Source organism: Electrona antarctica (genome assembly GCF_951216825.1).
Source record: "Electrona antarctica genome assembly, chromosome: 10".
Classification (NCBI taxonomy): Eukaryota; Metazoa; Chordata; class Actinopteri; order Myctophiformes; family Myctophidae; genus Electrona; species Electrona antarctica.
In genome coordinates, this window is record NC_136791.1 from 17522475 (window position 1) to 17544026 (window position 21552).

Below are 21552 nucleotides of genomic sequence, written 5' to 3' on the forward strand. Positions count from 1 at the left end.
GTCCTTCATTGTGCTTCATTGTGCTCCTATATTATTTAAATATAAAAATACAAAACGTATATTATTTTATTCCATTTTTTAACTGTTGTTAATAAAGAGGACATCTGGACAGGCAGATAGCGGTCCAATGATCCTTTGTGGCACCAATCTTCAGGGTGTATAGGTAACCAATTAATGCCTCCAATGCACTACAAGAGTTTGGACAAGGTTTTTTGAAAGATTTTTAAAAGACAAAATTCTGACACCAGAATCGACATTCAGAATTTAGGCTTTTAGAAATATTTAAAAAATCTTGTCAAAACTCTTGTAGTGTATGGGAGGCTTACGTCTGATGTACAAGTGCTCACAGCATTTTGAGCTTGCAGGTTGACAAAAGATTTTTGACAATTCTGGAATATTTTGTTCCAGAGATCCCCAAAAGAGAAGATTTACGTACAAAAAAAGCATACATTATTGAACATTTTCCAAACATTGTTCAAATTTTTCCGTATATCCGTATATATTTCTTTAAATTGGCCTCACTTCTAAATGGGTTAAGGGAGGGTTAAAGGGTTAATGACAGGACCCGACTAGGATCAGAAGTTCTTAAAATACGGTCCCCACCACATCGTCGATCTTGAGGATGCAGCGCACTGTCTCCGTGGACAGAGTCAGCGCGCTGATGGACACCAACAGAGGCTGAACCACCTGCTCCTCCAGCATGTTGGAGATGCCACCCTTGCGGACGTTGATGCCGGCGCCCTTCTCCCCCTGGGCGTGCCTGTTGCGGAGCTCCGTGACGGTCGATATGGGGTTCAGCCCGGCATTCTCCGCCAGCGTGGAGGGGATCACTTCCAGGGCGTCGGCGTAGGCACGCACGCAGTAGGCCTCCATGCCCGCCAGGGTGCGGGAGTATTCTGCCAGCCGGAAGGCCAACTCGATCTCTGGCGCCCCACCGCCGGCGATCACAGCCTTCTTCTTGACCAGGCAGCGGATGACGCACAGGGCGTCGTGGATGGAGCGCTCGGCCTCATCGATCACCAGCTTATTGGAGCCACGCACCACAATGCTTACGGTCTTACCGGGACTGGCGCAACCTGTGATCTTGACCAGCTTGCCAGAACCATCCAGACTCACCTCTTCTGCCGACTCGGCTGTGCCCAGCATATCTGGTGTGAAATGGTCAATGTGGGCGACAGGCTTTGTTCCAATAGTCTTGCAGATGAACTCAATGTCCTCCCTCTCAATGTCCTTGATGACCATGATCTTCATTTTGGTGAGGAAATGTACGGCCAGGTCACTCAGTGCATCTCTGAGGATAGACTTCTGGATGAGCAGGACGTTGCAGCCTGACTTCTTGATGTGTTTGCACAGGGTGAGGGTGTAGGTGCGCTCCTCTCTCAGCACGCGGTCCATCTGGGTGTAGTCAGACACCACAATCTGGTTGTCCATGTCCGTTTTGGGAGCGGACAAGCAGAACTGGATCAGGCCGATCTTTGCCTTCTCCACGCGGGGAATGCCGGTGACCACCTTCTGTGTAAGCACCAAGCCATCTACAAGCTCACAGTCATCAATGGTCCCGCCAAGCTTCTTGATGATGCGGATGTCACGCAGGTCCACGTTGGTAGCAGTGGCCGGGTCTATAACCCTCATCATGGCGTCTACGCTCATGGGTGCCAGCAACTTGGAATACTGGGACACCACCTTGGAGCAGAGAGAGGTGGTGGCGTTGTTGATCAGACTCTGGCGGTCGCTCAGCTGCACCGGCGAGCTCATGTCTGTCAGCACCTCGACCGCCTTGTCCACGGCTTTCTGGAAGGACTCAGAGATGATGGTCGGGTGGATGCCTTTCTGGAGCAGTTTGGAACAGGCTTGGTCCAGCAGGGCTCCGGCGATAACCACCACAGAGGTTGTGCCATCTCCAGCCTCGATGTCCTGGGCTTTGGAGAGCTCTACAAGCATTCTCGCTGCAGGGTGGAGCACCTGCATCTTTTTCAGGATGGTGGCACCATCATTGGTAATGGTAACATCACCTTTCCCATCCTGGATCATCTTATCCATGCCCTTGGGTCCAAGGCTGGTTCTGATGGCATCTGCGATAGCTTTCGCTTGAGATATATTATTGAACCTGATCTGGGCAGGCTTGTCGCGGTCCACATATACCCCCCTCCCCCCGCTCTGGACTTTCTTTGCTATTGTTACTTCAGGCATTACTACCTATTAATGTAAGTAAAGTGAAAAACAAGACTTTAGTGATTATTCGTATAAGTGGATATACGATATAAGTTGGAGAAAGTTATATGCCTATATAATTGGCTATGACGTGAGCACAGGTGTAGCACAAACCGTTGCCCAAATATGGGCTTCCGGTTAGCCTATGACGGTGGTGTGGTAGGCGGAAGTTTTGGAACAAACCAAAACTTGCACAAATGCATACATTGTCGAACATGCCCAATAACTGTAAAAGCCACACCAATGTTAATGGAGCATATTTTCAACCATTTTCCACATTATCTTCATAATCAGAATCAACTTTATTTGTCACAGGACGGACAAATCTTTTTTTGCAAGCTCGAATATCTTACTATGTTCAAAAATCCAAACAACATTTGATGTAGCTCATGGTACAATGGGCAGTAAAAAAATTTATGGAACTCATTCTCAATATTGTTTATATCAGGGGTTCTCAACCCGTGGGTCGGGGCCCTCGGGGGGGTCGCCAAATTATTTTGGGGGGGCCCCAAATCATTTTACAATACTGTGTGTGTGTGTGTGTGTGCGTGTGCGTGCGTGCGTGCGTGCGTGCGTGCGTGCGTGCGTGCGTGCGTGCGTGCGTGCGTTACTCACAGCCTGCCTCAGTGATGTTGAGGTTGTCCTTGTCCAGGGTGAAGATGGGATGCATGTAGTCAACAGTCCTCCAGGTGGCAGCAGAGCTCAGGTCTTGACTCAGGGATGCAGAGTTGTAGGAATGCATGTGGCACTGAGTGGCCCTTTTTTAAACCAGTCCCTTGACTTGAAGTGCTCTCGGGAGGTTCCGTCAGGAAGTGCCCCTCCAGCTGAATCAAGTTCCCTTGATTAGGGTGCTGGGTATAAAAAACAGTTTGGAAATACACTCGCCCTCCTTGTGCAGAAACAGGAAACAGACACCATTCGTTGCCATGGTTACCATCATGCAGTTGTGTTACCTGTTATTTTGTTTGTACGTTTATATTGCATTGCATCGTCATATAGGCGGATCTAGAAATGATGGGCCCCTGGGCCACCGTCATGCAAAAGGGCCCCCCACTCCCCCGGAGCTTTTTTTTCCCTTCCCGACGTGGCACATACTGTCTAAACACATGTACGCATAACAATTATGACATGATATAATTGTTGCGATATTCAGAATGTACAGCAAGGGATTGCTTAAAAATAATAAACAGCCAAAAACTAAGCCAAATAAATGCAAACTGAGGGTTTAAACACTTGCAGTAATGTACCGTATCATGATGGTTTAGGACTTTTGGCGTTATTTTATTGACACAAATGAATAAGCCCATTGTTAATAACAGTGACAAGGACCGTGTGTGTCACTGTTATTCACTGTTACCCCTTTTTGGGGGGGCCCTGAGCTTGAGCCTCTTCGCGGTCACGCGCACGCTCAAGCTCAGGGGTCCCCCCTAGCTCAGGGGCCCCTGGGCCTGGGCCCAACAGGCCCGTTGGATAATCCTCCCCTGTGCATCGTGTATGTTTGTGTGACATGTGGATTTCATTAATATGGACATTTAAAAGGAAATACAGCGTGACTGTCAAAAAGGACGCATATACATCCATGGTGTTTATAAATCATTGTGTTAAAAGGTGTTTTGTTTGTGTGGTTTAATTTATTGTTTTTCACGGTGGGGTAAATAAAGAGCCCTTGTGAACATCAGTTGGAGCGTTGTCTATTCTGCATCAGATGAAGATTGTTTAGGAGCAGTTTATTTATCAATTATTTGTGGTGGTACTTACATTTGTAGGTCGCGGTTTCCATGCGGACAGAGAGCAGGGCTGCACAAGGCAATCGAGTCTTAAGTCCAGGGGCCAGGCGAGATTTTGGTACCATTTTGGTGGCCGTACATTTTTGGTATCTTTGTGTTCGTACATGTCTCTAGTTTATATTTTGGTATGATAACCCTTCCAATTCAGTAGCTTAATGCCAGTTATCACTCTTTAAACAAACCAACCCCATATGAAACTGTGATGTGTCTATATCCTTTATATGACTTCTAGACAATACATTTTGGTAACCAGTGGTCTTATAAAGAGTTGAGCCTGAAGTAATTTTCTCTGTAGTATCCATTTCTGCCCACAACTTTTTTCTGTTGTACATTTAATTAGATAATTTGCATATTTGAACATATTAGTGGAAATAATTGCACGACCATCAAATTAAAGTTGAATATGGTCAAAAAGTATACGTAACATATACGTGGAAACAAATAGTAGATGTATTTTGGTGGCATTCTGGCAATGTACACAAGAAATCTGGTGCCGATCGGCCCAACGGTTTTCGAGTTAGTGGCCATAGCAAATGTATACATCATTTGGCTATAGTAGGGCAGTTTAGAGGCTCCAACAGCACCCAAGTGGCATGTTTTCATAACATGTTTTTTTTGGACCCTTATGGTGTCTAGTTACGATGTATTCTTGTTGCCCCAACTAATGGGGGTTAATTGTAACCCTTTCATACACATGACCTACCCCAAAAACGAACCGTATGATTGAGATAACAGAAAATGCCATAACTTTTGAAGTAAACAACATACAGAGACAAATTAACATATTTTTCTATATAAGTTGGACCCAAGGAATTCAAGTGGTTATTATTAAGATTCAAGCACATCTTGACTCCATTTCAGGACAAAAAAGTCCAAAACTACAAGAAAACGTTCAAATCACATCTATACTTATTTGTACAAAATGTTTGAGGTGTATTCTTTTTAACACATGCTTTTTAAGACCCTTATGGTGTCTAGTTAATATGTCTCCTTGTTGCCCAGGTCAAATAATGTCACAAGGGGTTCATTTGAACCCTTTATTACAGCTGGGTATGTATGTCGGTACATTCCACCAGCCAATGAGAAATCACTGTACTCGATGACATAACTAAAGTACGTTTCAAAATTGGTATAAGGTCAATAGGGGGTATGTATCGGCTGTGTATGTGTGTATACTCCACCGGGCAATGAGGGACCACTGACCACTGCTGTATTTCAAACCTAGACAGCAGCAGAGAGCTTTAGGACTCAGAGCAGCAGTCGTACCAGCAGTGGTGAGCACACCTCATGACGCGACCCGTTTGCGCACATGTAGGCCATGCATGGCCTACTTACTTGTGTGCAATGCGCAAGTTGGCAGCTCGACAGAGTGTATTTCTAGTTTGTTTCTGGTTTGGATTTTTGTCATCCAATATTCCATAGGACCTCTAATAGAGCAGTTGAGACGAATAACTTAAGTCGATAATTTATTCTGACCCCTCCCCGAAAAGGCCTAGCTGTCCTGACCCCTTATCCATAATTTATACATTATGGATAATACGTATGGACTTAGACTGTTATTCGTCTCAACTGCTAAGTCCAAAGTGTGTTTTTTATGTTTTATTACCCCTATGAGACCTGCGGAATTGCTGGTGGAACACCGGTTAGACTGTCTTTCGGAGACTGTGGCATGCTCACATTTAGAGATAGCCCAAAGATAGAGATACCATTTGACTCTAGACATCCTCAGGTTTCTCTAGTGCATCTGTAGACAACTGTTGTGATCTGTAGACCACTCTAGTGCATCTGTAGACCACTCTATGTAGACCACTGTACTTTAACTGTAGTGCATATGTCATCATCATCATTTTTCGACCGCAGTCGAGATAATGGATTTCACAATGCCACGCCAGACTTTCCAGTCCTTCATTGCTATCCCCAGTTCCTGCTTACTGATGCATGTGTCCCTAGCGATGACATCAGGGAACGACAGTTTTCTACCTCTAGTCTGCTTTGAGGCAGGTTTCCAGAGAAGAAGGGAAGATATAACCTCATTATCAGCTCTGTAGCAGTGGCCAGCAAACTGTGTTCTTCTGGATCGGACAAGTGAAGAAACACAGGGAAGGTTGCCGTATATTAGAGAAGTCGATGGGCTCTTCCAAGAGAGATTTTGCACTCTCATTAGAAGGCGGGTGTAAGTCCAACCGTTTCTCTTATTTCTTTGAAAGTGTCCATGTCTCGGAGCCATAGAGTAGAATCGGCTCGACGGTCGTCCTAAATAATTTTACTTTGAACCTCTTACTAAGCTGGGATGACCAGATCTTATTGCAAGCTGACCAGGCCATATATATTGATAACTGTAGTGAATCTGTGGACAACTGTACTATATATATAGACCACTCACCACTCTTGTGCATCTGTAGACAACTAGGGCATATGTAGACCACTGTACTATATCTATAGATAACTTATCTGTAGACCACTTTACTGCATCTACCGATCCATCGCAGCGACTGCATCCAACGGGGGGCAAGCTGTTCCAGAGCCTCAGCCCCCCAGGCTGTGAAATATCTCATGCCTAGCCCCCTACACAATACACATCAGAGCTGCCCAGTCAATGGATATTTGTCAATCTGTATTAAAGACTATTTCCTTCTGTGTGATCTTTAGCGACAGCTACAGTCCTGGCAGTCCATGATATTCCTTTACAGATGCTAATGTTTTGTTTTTGTTTCTATTTCAATTGTATTTTAACCTGCAGCACTTTGGGTGACCTGGTCATTTCAAATGTGCTTAATAAATACTTTGTGTTGAGATGAGAAGGTTGGTCCCATTGGAAACCTGAGGTGGTCTAGAATCAAATGGTATCTCTATATTTGGTCTATCTCTAAATTTGAGCACGCCAGTCTCACCGCCAAAGTCTCACCGGTGTTTCAGGTTTCCACAGGTCTCATAGGGGTAATAAAACATTGGCAAAAAAAGAAGGGAAAAAATCACACTTTGGACCATTTGTTTTCCCTGGTATCATCAAAATCTGTATATTAGAGGTCCTATGGATGCCACAAATGCCTCTACTAAACGTTTTCTGGATGTTTTTTGCTGTTTCTGTCCTGAAATCTGAATGATAACCACTTTAATGAATTCCTTGGGTCCGAATCATAATAGAAAAATGTGGTCATTTGTCATTGTATGTTGTTTACTTCAACGGTTATGGCAATTTCATATTGGGGGTAAGAAAGGGTTAAAATTAACCCCCATGGGACATTAGTTGGGGCAACAAGAATAAATCGTAACTAGACACCATAAGGGTCCCAAAAAAACATGTTATGAAAACATGCCACTTGGGTGCTGTTGGAGCCTCTAAACTGCCCTACTAGCCAAATTATGTATATTTGCTATGGCCACTAACTCGAAAACCGTTGGGCCCATCGGCACCAGATTTCTTGTGTACATTGCCAGAATGCCACCGAAATACATCTACTATTTGTTTCCACATATGTGTTGTACTTTTTGAACATATTCAACTTTAATTTGATGGTCGTGCAATTATTTCCACTAATATGTTCAAATGTGCAAATTATCAAATTAAATATGCACAATAGAAAAATGTTGTGGGCAGAAATGGATTCTACTGAGAAAACTACTTTAAGATCAACTCTTTATAAGACCACTGGTTACCAAAATGTATTGTCTAGATCTAGAAGTCATATAAAGGATATACACACATCACAGTGTCATATGGCGTTGGTTTGTTTAAAGAGTGATAACTGGCATTAAGATACTGAATTGGAAGGGTTATCATACCAAAATATAAACTAGAGACATATAGGAACACAAAGATACCAAAAATGTACGGCCACTTTAGGTGGTACCAATTCGTGAAAATATCAGTATTGGCCCCTGCACTATCTAGATCGTCACAGACTCGCTCTTGAGGGCCTTATAAGCCACTTCCACTCAAGGCTGCTTGGTTTCGGACGGCACTTAATATGGCGCAGCCTCGCGTGAACGCGCATATCGAGGGCAAGTGTGTAGGGCGAGTGGCGAGGAGGCGGTTTCAAAAAGGGCCATCGGCACAGACCTTAGAGTATATACTGTAAGGCACAAGTGTGTAGGGCGAGTGGCGAGGAGCTGGTTTCAAAAAGGGGGAGAGTCAAGCTGTGACTGGACAGGTGGCCTTCACTGCTGAGCATCTGCGCAGAGTGCACGCACACACGCGCACACACACACACACACACACACACACACACACACACACACACACACACACACACACACACACACAGCTTATTTTCTAAATGAGAGTGCTACATACTTACATTGGACGACTACAAAGGAAATTACATCAGAACCACTTACCTCTGTTGCACAGGGATCCTCCAAGCCAGCAGGCGGCAATGTAACATTATCTCCTTGTCCGATGCTCATGTGACCTGTGAACCAAACAAACCAACACATAAGCCAAATTCAGCACTGATGAAGACCGGTATAGGTCAAAACATGTTGGTTTAATAAAGTTTTCCTACTTTTTGAGTGGTGCAACCACTCCCTTACGGAGCTATGTGTGTGGCTGGCTGGCTGGGTAGCTGGCTGGCTGGCTGGGTGCGTCTGAGCACGAAAACAGCATGGTTGTTTTTCACCACCTGTGCGCAACCTAACACACACACAAACACACACACACACACACACACACACACACACACACACACACACACGTATTAACTGTATATATGGTGATTTTGGGTGTGCCAGTACAGTACAGTACAGTACAGTACAGTACAGTACAGTACAGTACAGTACAGTACAGTACAGTACAGTACAGTACAGTACAGTACAGTACAGGGACCCCCACACGGTAACTCTGTCATTTCTCAACCGTTTCGGACTCGGGCCGGCACCCTGGGTGCGTTCCTGTGGGTCAGTACAGTGACAGTACAGTACAGTACAGTAGAGGGTACAGTAGAGGGACCCCCACACATGACTCTGTCATTTCTCAACCATTTCAGACGCGGGGCAGCTCGCCGGAATCGGGCCAGCACCCTGGGTGCGCTCCTGTGGGTCTGGAACTTCCGCTGGGTCTGGAACTTTCCCACCCCTCACTGGGGAAAATTCCAGGAGGAAAACCAAAAATGGGTGAGTTACCTTTAAGTTGCATATAGGGCAGGCCTAGTATAATAATTATACCCTGCAAGTGTTACATCAGTGCCTGGTTCTCAAAACGTTTCATGTCAATGTAACCCGTGGATGTTTTATATAGTGGGTATTAACCTGGTGGAACTGTGTTTTATTTTGTAGCATTGACTGGTGCTTTTATTTTCCATGTGTCTGTATTTTGGTCAAAGCTGAAAAGCATAATGATTAATGATGATGTCATTATTGTGTCAATTATTACTTGCCTAGTGTGATTGGCAATGGTAAATGTGGGGAATTGGGTAGTTTCAGAGAACCGGAGTCAGTGAGTGTACAGGTGCGTGTGATTTCCAATCAGGAAGAGAGAGAAGGAGAGAGGAGCACAGAGGCTGCGTGCGTTTGCTGTGTGATCTAAAGTTGTAACTTTATGATGTAAAATAGTATTTAGCTGTAGTTTCTGTGTGTGTCTGCTCGACAACTACAGTGAAGCTACAGTAATCACGGGTGGACTCGGACTGAATGTCTACAAGACGTTTTATACCGTGATATGCTGCGTGTGAAGTGATTATCAGTGCGCTTGCTAAACCAGCGAGGGCAAGTGACTTTTAGCTGCACGTCTCACTAGCTCAGAGAGACGTTGTTGGGCTAAAGACCGTCAACAAAGCCATGAAAGTCTCTGCTAACGTCGGGACGGGAGGAGAGATGTTTCTGCAGTGAGCTGCCTGCCTGCATGCTCTAAGGACATTCTTCTGCTGTTCTTCGTTTGGAAGTCGGGACCGGTTCGCTGCTGGAGAGGAGCTCTGAACTGCTGTATCACCCACAAACACTCGTCGCACGAACAAAAGGTATACCTTTTTATTTTCCTGGCTCAGGAGAGTGAAGGGGCCATTCCGTTTTAGGCCACAACGCACCCGAGCATCGATACAGGCCTGCAACGGGGGTTAATAGTGATTCACTCTTTTATCGTCAGGGGTAAGGTGTGAAAGGTTGTGGGCCCACATTGAAGTGTTACCAGTCTTTTGTTTCATTGTGAAGTTGATATTTCAAATTCTTTGAACAAGTGTTTTTGTTTTATTTAAGGTAATCCACCGGGTTAATATGTATTAGTCTAAAAGGGGTTATTTGTAATTTCACATTATTAATCTTAAAGGTGTAGTAAGGTTACATTAAAAAAGGATTTACATTACATCTAAAAAGTCAAATAGGGTTTAAATTAGATCTAAAAAAGGATTTACATTGCATTTAAAAGTTCATATAATTAATATAGGATTTAAATATATTCTCAAATAGGGTATAATTAAAGTAAGTTTGGTTATACTAATTAGAATAATACAACAGGGTATTTTCTGGTTGGTTTGATTATTATTTCTGACCTTAAAGGTTTACAACTAGGGTTGTGATTTTGAGGTTTCATTTGTATTTTGCATTTTGAAAGAAAAGCCATTTGTATGTTGTATGTTTGTGTTTGTCTAAGTAAATAGTTATTTTTATTATACTTAGCTGACTGGACATCTGTTCTTGGTATTTAATAGAAGTGTATACTTACACCTGCTTTCCTGAAGAGTTACATTACTTATGGTATTTGATGACATGGTATTGAAGTTACATTAATAATTACCTTTATACTTACCTGTTGATCTGGGAATTAAGATACTTAGCGTTCTAATTACCTAGAGGAAGGAAACAGTGTTGGTTATTTACAGTATACAGGGACTGTGAATTAACTTGATTTCTAATACTTACCGGCGTACACCTGAAACACAAGAGGTAAATTAATCTAAACGTATTACGTATTTTAAAACATAACACTAGGAACTCAGGGCCCTGCCCTTATTCACTAGTAGGGGGCAGGAGCGCTACATAAAATGGAGGCACTGCTGAGATCCTCTTGTGTTTTCAACTAAAAGTTAAAGGTGAAAAAAAAAAGTTAAAGGTGAAAAAAAAAAAGTTGAATACAGATTTATTTCCCCCTTTATAAAACACACCTCTGTGTACAGTTCTAAATTAAGTATTCAGATTTTGATTGAGAACTCTAAATTCAAACAAGATGGCCACCACGCCTGCTACACCAGATGTGCTGAAGCGTTGGTGCGAAGAAAACAAAGTGGATACAGACTACGCACTGATGGTCCTAATCCCAACAAAAGAAGAGATTGACCGTGCCAAAATTGAAGAAACTCTTGACGAGCTAAAGATACTGGGACGTGTAAATGTAGGATACACACTGTTCAGTGAAGACTATGGTGAGATGAAGGTGTTTTGTGAGACCAGAGAGGCGGTAGATGCTGACAAAGTCCCTTCAGAAGTGTCACCTGGCAAAGGACTGGAGTCATGGACCATAGTCGTTTGGAGGGAAACTGCTGCTGCAGCTGAAGATTTCAATAGTAAATTGAGTGCATTGCTGCAGGCAGAGGGAAAGACACAGGAGGACCTACAGGCATTACTGACTGGCCAAGCTACACCACAGTCATCCACCGAAGCCATCCTGCGTGCTGTTGGAGATCTGCTTGACAAGACAGCCAAATCACCCTCTGAGAGTGGTGGCTATCGTCGCCTGCGTATCTTTTCAGGGATAATACCAACTCCAGCCAGTGAAGAGCAATTTGATAATTGGGTTGAACAGGCAAACTTGATGGTAGAAGAGAGCGACTGCCATGCAAAAGAAAAAAGGAGAAGGATTGTGGAAAGCCTAAAGGGACCCGCTTTGGAGATTGTCAAAGCAGTGCGGTTGTCTGACCTTAATGTTAGTCCAGAGGGCTGCATTGAAGCTCTAGAAAGTGCATTTGGGACAGCAGAATCAGGAGAAGACCTGTATTTCTCTTTTCGCTTGATGCAGCAGCAACAGGGAGAAAAGCTGTCCGATTTCCTGAGGAGACTAGATCAGTCATTGACTAAAGTGGTCCAGAGAGGTGGCTTGTCAGCCAAAAGCATGGATCGAGCACGAGTAGAGCAGCTGCTGCGTGGTGCTGTGAAAGCTGATCTGATGTTAATCCAGCTCAGACTAAGGGAAAGAAGAACCAAACCCCCGACCTTCCTAGAACTACTCGGTGAGATTCGCACGGAGGAAGAATATGAAGCTTCCAGAACCAGATTGAACCCATCTGTGCATGCAGTCCAAGCTAAGCAGGGTGGAGAAAACAAACAAGGTGACATCCAAAGTTTGCGATCTGAAATCAAGGAGCTCAAGTCAATGTTTGCCACTATGACAACCAAGTCCCCTCTAAAAGCAGAAGAGAGGGAAGAGAAAGTGCCTTTCAGCGGTACAGGGCCAACACAAGAAAGATGTACTGACTCTGAAGTGGCAGCCTTGAAAAAACAAGTCAAGAGAATGGAGCAAAAACTTAACTCCAAGAAGATGAACCAAACCGAGACTCCGGCTGCTACTGCTATGGCAGTGGAGACTACACGTCCTGTGTCTGACACTCCAAGGAGGTCTCGCAATGATTCTGATGAGAACTTCTGTTACCGTTGTGGCGAAGGCGGGCACTACGCTGTAAAATGCAAGAACCCCGAGAACCAAAGCAAGGTGATCCAGAAGTTAATCAAGTCACGGAAGAAGGCAAAAGACAACAGCCAAAATGTGACTGCTAAAAATGTCGTCTGTACAAGCAAGAAAAGTGCCATAGACTTGCACAGAGAAAGAGGCATCCCCGAAGGCTTGATAGGGCCGCCATCCATTGAGCCAGTGAAGGTGAACGGACACCTGTGTAATGCTCTGCTAGACAGTGGTTCTCAGGTAACCATAATCTTCGATGGATGGTACAAAGAACATATGTCAGATGTCCCCATCTATCCAGTAGGAGGCCTAGACATATGGGGCCTTGGAGATTCAAGTTACCCCTATAGAGGCTATGTTGTGGTAGACATGGAATTCCCACAAAAAGTGACCAGCACGCCAGCAACCATCTCTGTCCTAGCATTGATTTGCCCTACACCAAGAGGCCCAGATCAAACGCCAATAATTGTTGGGACTAATGCCAAGGCAAGTCTGCCCAAGCGTTTAGCCAGGCTGTTCCAAGAAACTGCTGGTGTGGGCAGTGCTCACACACTGACCTGCATTGCTGAAGAGACAGAGACAAGCACCAGTGAACCACCCGATGAAGATGAGGAAGTTGGGTGTGTGAAGTGGTCAGGTCCCGGCTCACTCACTGTGTCCCCTGGAGCATGGTGTTCCGTCAGTTGCTGCGTGGAGTTCGATAAGCCTGTGGATAAAGAAATCCTAATGCTGGATGTATCTCCCACTAACCCGCTCCCAGCAGGTGTGCTACTAAATCCCATGGTAGTACCATGCTACGCAATTGACACCAGCCCACTCGCAGTCAGGCTGCAGAACGAGTCACTAAGAGAAGCGGTGATACCAGCCGGAACCATCCTTGGTTACTTGTATGCTACCGATGTAGTCACATCCATGTCCAAAGCCGAGCTAACCTCAGAGGGGTTTGATGCAAGCAAAATTGATTTCGGTGACTCACCCATACCAGAGGAGTGGAAGGAGAGGCTCCGTGAGAAGCTGCTGCAAAGACCTGATGCTTTCTCCCTGCACGAATGGGACGTTGGTCTAGCCAAGGGTGTGGAGCATAGCATCAGGCTGTTTGACGATCGACCATTCAGAGAACGCTCTCGACGTCTAGCACCAGCTGACATTGAGGATGTAAGGAGACACCTCCAAGAGCTTGTAGCTACTGGCATAGTGAAGGAGTCTCGAAGCCCCTACGCATCACCCATAGTGATCGCTAGGAAGAAAAATGGAAAAGTTCGAATGTGTATCGACTACCGTACTCTGAACAGTAGGACCATTCCTGATCAATACACAACCCCGCGCATTGACGATGCCTTGGATTGCTTGTCAGGAAGCCAGTGGTTCAGTGTCCTGGATTTGAGGAGCGGCTACTATCAAATTGCAATGAAAGAAGCAGATAAAGAAAAGACCGCTTTCATCTGTCCGCTGGGGTTTTACGAGTTTGACCGGATGCCACAGGGCATAACAGGAGCCCCAGCGACTTTCCAGCGTTTGATGGAGAAAGCAGTCGGTGACATGAACCTCCTACAAGTACTGGTCTACTTGGATGATTTGATTGTCTTTGGGAGAACCTTGGAAGAACATGAGGAGAGGCTCCTGAAGGTATTGGACAGACTCCGAGAGGTTGGACTAAAAATCTCCATTGACAAGTGTCAATTTTGCCAGACTGAGGTCAAATATGTGGGACACATTGTATCAGCAAATGGCATAGCTACCGATCCGGGTAAGATCGAGGCCGTCACCACTTGGCCTAGGCCCACAGACCTGAAGACCTTGAGATCCTTCCTCGGCTTCTGTGGTTATTACCGAAGGTTTATTGCCAACTACTCGTCGATTGTCAGACCACTGACCGAGCTGACCAAAGGCTACGCCCCAGCACAACATGGCAAGAAATGGGAGAAAGACCCGAAGAAAACGTACCTGAAAGAGTCCGAACCCTTTGGTGACAGATGGGACCAGAAGTGTACGGCTGCCTTCCATCAGATCATCAGTTGCCTTACCCATGCCCCAGTACTGGCGTTTGCTGACCCCAACAAGCCATATGTACTACATGTGGATGCCAGTCTATCCGGGTTAGGTGCCGTCCTTTATCAGGAGTACCCTGAAGGGTTGAGGCCTGTGGCATTTGCCAGCCGGAAGCTGAGTTCGTCAGAGAGGAACTATCCCATTCATCAATTGGAGTTCCTGGCACTCAAATGGGCGGTCGTGGACAAATTCCACGATTACCTATATGGAGCAAGATTTACAGTACGTACTGATAATAATCCCCTCACCTACGTACTGACGACAGCCAAGCTAAACGCTCATGGGCATCGCTGGCTAGCTGCCCTTTCAACCTATGAGTTCGATATCTTGTACCGACCAGGCCGGAACAATATCGACGCAGACTTGCTGTCAAGACAGGCGCCTGGGGAAGAGAACATACAGGAATGGGAGACCATATCGCAAACAGGAGTTCAGTCCATCTGTAAGCGAGTAAAGACCCAGAACTCTCCAGTTGTGGAACAACTAGGAGCGCCTCCTGAATGTGTTCCCGATATTTATGCCTTTCCCACTCGCTTAGATGTCAGCGCTCTAGGCCAAATGTCCCGGTCAGAGCTGATAGCTGCCCAGACCAATGACAAAGTGATTGGGCCAACCGTCAGTGCTGTGAAACATGGAAGATGGACAGAGGTAGTGGACTCCAGTCCAGAGATGGTTCTGATGAAACACCAGATCGGAAAGCTTGCTATGAAGGATGGTCTACTCCATCGGCTAAGCAAACGACCATCAGGAGAAGAGGTCTCTCAGCTGGTTCTTCCAGTAGAATTCAGAGGAACAGTACTCAAGTCCATGCATGATGATCTTGGGCATCTGGGCATCGAGAGAACCATTGATCTGTTGAGGACCAGGTTTTACTGGCCAAAAATGGCCTTGGACACAGAGCAGTATGTCAAGAACTGTGGCTACTGTGTCACTCGCAAAAGTCCCTGTCAGAGAGCTGCTACGCTGCATCAGATCAGGAGCCATGGGCCAATGGACTTGGTCTGCATTGATTTTCTCAGCATGGAACCAGACTCCAAAGGGATAAGCAACGTGTTAGTGGTCACAGACCATTTTACACGCTATGCCCAAGCTTTTCCATCCAAAAACCAGAAGGCACTCACCGTGGCCAAAATACTGGTAGAGAAGTACTTTGTCCATTACGGTCTACCGTCAAGGATCCACTCAGATCAGGGACGAGATTTTGAAAGTCATCTGATCCGAGAGATGCTGAAGATGATGGGAATACGTAAATCTCGAACAACCCCATACCATCCTCAAGGAGACCCTCAGCCCGAGAGGTTTAACAGAACTCTACTGTCAATGTTAGGCACTCTGAGTCAAGAGAAGAGACGACAATGGAGCCAACATGTGCCATATTTAGTGCATGCCTACAACAGCACAAAATGTGATGCAACTGGATATTCGCCGTACTTCTTGATGTTCGGCAGAGAGGCGAGACTTCCAGTAGATGTATGTTTTGGGACGTCTCCAGATGGAAACAAAGGGGTTCATCACTCAAAGTATGTGTCAAAGCTGAAGGAAGACCTGCAAAGAGCTTTCAAGTTAGCTTCTGCCACTGCAGACCAAACTCACCAGCGGAATAAGAAGGCCTATGACAAAAGAGTCATCTTCCAGAATTTGGAACCAGGGGACAGAGTGTTACTGAAGAACCTGGGACTCCGAGGGAAGCACAAACTTCAAAGCCGTTGGAGTCCAGTTCCTTATGTGGTGATAGGAAAGATGCCTAACTTACCTGTATACCGATTGAAACCTGAGGAAGGAAAAGGAGGCATTAAAACACTACACAGAGACCATCTCTTACCCATTGGCCAACTCGTAAGAATGCCAAGGGTAGAGAGTGAACCCGACTTACCTGTGAGACCTAGGACTAGAGCAGAATCTAGAAAGAACCTGAACACTGCAACACCTCATCCTGACTGTGGACAGGAAGACGACCAAGAGTCGACAGACTCAGAGCTCGAGATTGAGAGGCCACATAGACCTTACAGAACTTATTTGGAGGGGATCCTGCAAAAGAGGTCGTCTATGACTGGACCTGCTGTCGTCTTGGATGAAGAGGAACTTGATGATGAGGAACCTCAAGCTGCAAGAGAGGATACAGTGGAAGAGGATGACCACAGTGCAGAAGAGGATGAGCACAATGCCGAAGAGGATGACCAGGACACAGCTCCTGATGATGATTCAGATTCTGAAGCAGAGTCTGCAATAGAAGAGGATTCCGTCAGCAGTGCTGCGGAAAGCGACATTCCTGAACCGCCGCCTGTGACCAAAAGAAGAGTGAAGCCAGTTATAAGACTGACCTACGATGAACCAGGCAAGGCCAGAGATCAACCTATTACCATAGTGCATAGAGGTGTCACTATCAAAATAGGCAAAACTAAATAGAGTCAAACTCAAAACCTTTTACGTTGAATGAGGGCATTCAGACATTTAGAAGGGGGAGGGTGTAACCCGGTGGATGTTTTATATAGTGGGTATTAACCTGGTGGAACTGTGTTTTATTTTGTAGCATTGACTGGTGCTTTTATTTTCCATGTGTCTGTATTTTGGTCAAAGCTGAAAAGCATAATGATTAATGATGATGTCATTATTGTGTCAATTATTACTTGCCTAGTGTGATTGGCAATGGTAAATGTGGGGAATTGGGTAGTTTCAGAGAACCGGAGTCAGTGAGTGTACAGGTGCGTGTGATTTCCAATCAGGAAGAGAGAGAAGGAGAGAGGAGCACAGAGGCTGCGTGCGTTTGCTGTGTGATCTAAAGTTGTAACTTTATGATGTAAAATAGTATTTAGCTGTAGTTTCTGTGTGTGTCTGCTCGACAACTACAGTGAAGCTACAGTAATCACGGGTGGACTCGGACTGAATGTCTACAAGACGTTTTATACCGTGATATGCTGCGTGTGAAGTGATTATCAGTGCGCTTGCTAAACCAGCGAGGGCAAGTGACTTTTAGCTGCACGTCTCACTAGCTCAGAGAGACGTTGTTGGGCTAAAGACCGTCAACAAAGCCATGAAAGTCTCTGCTAACGTCGGGACGGGAGGAGAGATGTTTCTGCAGTGAGCTGCCTGCCTGCATGCTCTAAGGACATTCTTCTGCTGTTCTTCGTTTGGAAGTCGGGACCGGTTCGCTGCTGGAGAGGAGCTCTGAACTGCTGTATCACCCACAAACACTCGTCGCACGAACAAAAGGTATACCTTTTTATTTTCCTGGCTCAGGAGAGTGAAGGGGCCATTCCGTTTTAGGCCACAACGCACCCGAGCATCGATACAGGCCTGCAACGGGGGTTAATAGTGATTCACTCTTTTATCGTCAGGGGTAAGGTGTGAAAGATTGTGGGCCCACATTGAAGTGTTACCAGTCTTTTGTTTCATTGTGAAGTTGATATTTCAAATTCTTTGAACAAGTGTTTTTGTTTTATTTAAGGTAATCCACCGGGTTAATATATATTAGTCTAAAAGGGGTTATTTGTAATTTCACATTATTAATCTTAAAGGTGTAGTAAGGTTACATTAAAAAAGGATTTACATTACATCTAAAAAGTCAAATAGGGTTTAAATTAGATCTAAAAAAGGATTTACATTGCATTTAAAAGTTCATATAATTAATATAGGATTTAAATATATTCTCAAATAGGGTATAATTAAAGTAAGTTTGGTTATACTAATTAGAATAATACAACAGGGTATTTTCTGGTTGGTTTGATTATTATTTCTGACCTTAAAGGTTTACAACTAGGGTTGTGATTTTGAGGTTTCATTTGTATTTTGCATTTTGAAAGAAAAGCCATTTGTATGTTGTATGTTTGTGTTTGTCTAAGTAAATAGTTATTTTTATTATACTTAGCTGACTGGACATCTGTTCTTGGTATTTAATAGAAGTGTATACTTACACCTGCTTTCCTGAAGAGTTACATTACTTATGGTATTTGATGACATGGTATTGAAGTTACATTAATAATTACCTTTATACTTACCTGTTGATCTGGGAATTAAGATACTTAGCGTTCTAATTACCTAGAGGAAGGAAACAGTGTTGGTTATTTACAGTATACAGGGACTGTGAATTAACTTGATTTCTAATACTTACCGGCGTACACCTGAAACACAAGAGGTAAATTAATCTAAACGTATTACGTATTTTAAAACATAACACTAGGAACTCAGGGCCCTGCCCTTATTCACTAGTAGGGGGCAGGAGCGCTACATCAAGAACCCTAAATGAATATGTATTTGGCCACAGACAGACCCCCATCTGATATAGGCCTAATGTTGTAGCAGGGTAGGCTATGTATAATATATGATATATGAAGATAAAAATACATTGTTAATCTGCAAGCTCACAATGCATCACATTGTGTGACATTTTGTGAGCTTGTAGATCGGCTATTTCCGAACAGCCGATGTATAGGGCTAATATGTTTTTTAGGGACCAAGAAGTCACGCAGTGACTTTGGTCACTTATTAGGGACCAAGAAGTCACGCAGTGACTTTGGTCACTCTTTGTTTTTGTGTTTATTTTTCTTCTCCTTCTCCTTCTCCTTCTCCTTCTCCTTCTTCTTCTCCTTCTTCCGCCAAAAATAGCTGTTCTGACTGAATGGTGCAGTCGGTTTTCGCGAAACGCGGTAATCTGGTAGAGGGCCATGCCAAACGGTGAATATGCTAAGCCCAAGACGATTGGCCAAATGGTGGCGCTATAGCGCTCAATTGAAAATGCTAACTTTGAACGTGCATAGCTCATGAACCGTTTGACCGTTGGCAATGACACTTTGATACCCATATGCGTATCCTCGTGCTGAACAACTTTCGTGTTCTGACTTTTGACCTCTGACCTTTAGATCACCCGCCATTTTGAATTATATGATCAGTACTTTATTTTATTCTCCTTCCGCCAAAAATAGCTGTTCTGACTGAACCGTGCAGTCGGTTTGCGCAAAACTTGTCAACATGATAGAGGACCATGCCAAACGGTGACTATGCGAAGCCCATGACGATTGGCCAAATGGTGGCGCTATAGCACTCAATTGATGCAAAACGTGCAAAACTTGCAAACTTTGAACGTGCATATCTCATGAACCGTTTGACCGTTAGCTATGACACTTTGATACACATATGTGTCACCTCATGCCGAACAACTCTTGTGTTCTGACTTTTGACCTCTGACCTTTAGATCACCCGCCATTTTGAATTATATGAAAAACAGTTCAAATGTAACTCCTCCCAGAATCTTTGCTCAAAATGCACGAAAACTTCTACACGTGAACTTTGGACCTATACGGACAAATAATCGTAACACATTTTTTCTAAGTGAAAAGATTAAGTTTTTATGAAGCAATGAAAATTGCTGTTTTGTGAATTTTTTTCTTCTGCCTCTAATACACACATATGCTTATGTCACTTAACTATGCGAAGCCCATGACGATTGGCCAAATGGTGGCGCTATAGCACTCAATTGATGCAAAACGTGCAAAACTTGCAAACTTTGAACGTGCATATCTCATGAACCGTTTGACCGTTAGCTATGACACTTTGATACACATATGCGTCTCCTCATGCCGAACAACTTTCGTGTTCTGACTTTTGACCTCTGACCTTTAGATCACCCGCCATTTTGAATTATATGAAAAACAGTTCAAATGTAACTCCTCCCAGAATCTTTGCTCAAAATGCACGAAAACTTCTACACGTGAACTTTGGACCTATACGGACAAATAATCGTAGCACATTTTTTTCTAAGTGAAAAAATGAAGTTTTTATGAGCCAATGAAAATTGCGCGTGCACGCACACACACACACACACACACACACACACACCAAAGTTTGAGTACTTATGCTGAACTAACACTGAATGATTTTCCTGTTAACAATGGAGTATCTGATTGTTTCCGTGTAGCTCAGTCAGTCGAGCTCTTGCCCTTGGACCGCAAGGTTGTGTGTTCAAATCCAGCTACTGACAACTCAGCTTGTCAGTCTTATTTGTACATATTGTTGAACGCCCTGTGGGCTATATCAGTGAGATCAATAACTTTAAAGACTGGTGTGATAATTGCCACCTTATGTTAAACACCACAAAAACTAAAGAGATGATCTTCAATCCAAATCCATGGTTATGAACGAATGTCTGCCTAACACACACATGCATGCAGCCACGCACGCACGCACGCACGCACGCACGCACGCACGCACGCACACACACACACACACACACAAAGAGAAGTTTGCACGCACGCACGCACGCACGCACGCACGCACGCACGTGCACACACACACACAAAGAGAAGTTTGTACGCACGCACGCACGCACGCACGCAGGCAGGCAGGCAGGCAGGCGCACACACACACACACACACACACACTTTAACTGTGCGTGAAAACACACTGTAGTAATGGATAAAGACATGCCCAAAATGAGGACACACCTTCTTGTTACCAAATCAGTAAATGGTTTTACAGTTTACAATGTATTCACTGATTGTCTCTGTGTAGCTCAGTCAGTATAGCTCCCGCCTTCGGTGCACAAGGTTGTGAGTTCAAATCCCGGTACCGACAACTCAGCTCGTCAGTCTCATTTGTACGTGTTGTTCTTATTGCGCATTGTTCTTCTTCTATCTTGGTCCCGCTTTATCGCTGCTTGCAGCTATATTTAGGGACCAAGAAGTCACGCAGTGACTTTGGTCACTCTTTGTTTTTGTGTTTATTTTTCTTCTCCTTCTCCTTCTCCTTCTTCTTCTCCTTCTTCCGCCAAAAATAGCTGTTCTGACTGAATGGTGCAGTCGGTTTTCGCGAAACGCGGTAATCTGGTAGAGGGCCATGCCAAACGGTGAATATGCTAAGCCCAAGACGATTGGCCAAATGGTGGCGCTATAGCGCTCAATTGAAAAT

The 21552-nt window shown here is 44.5% G+C and overlaps 1 protein-coding gene across 1 annotated transcript; it reads right to left on the reverse strand.

The window, feature by feature from the left end:
• Positions 1-585: 585 nt before the first annotated feature.
• On the reverse strand, positions 586-2190 carry LOC306930740 (T-complex protein 1 subunit delta-like; the record flags this gene model as incomplete). The annotated part of the gene is made up of 1 exon (XM_079511835.1): positions 586-2190. The coding sequence occupies one exon, from the start codon at positions 2188-2190 to the stop codon at positions 586-588; it is 1605 nt and encodes a 534-aa protein (XP_079367961.1).
• Between the last annotated feature and the right edge of the window lie 19362 nt (positions 2191-21552).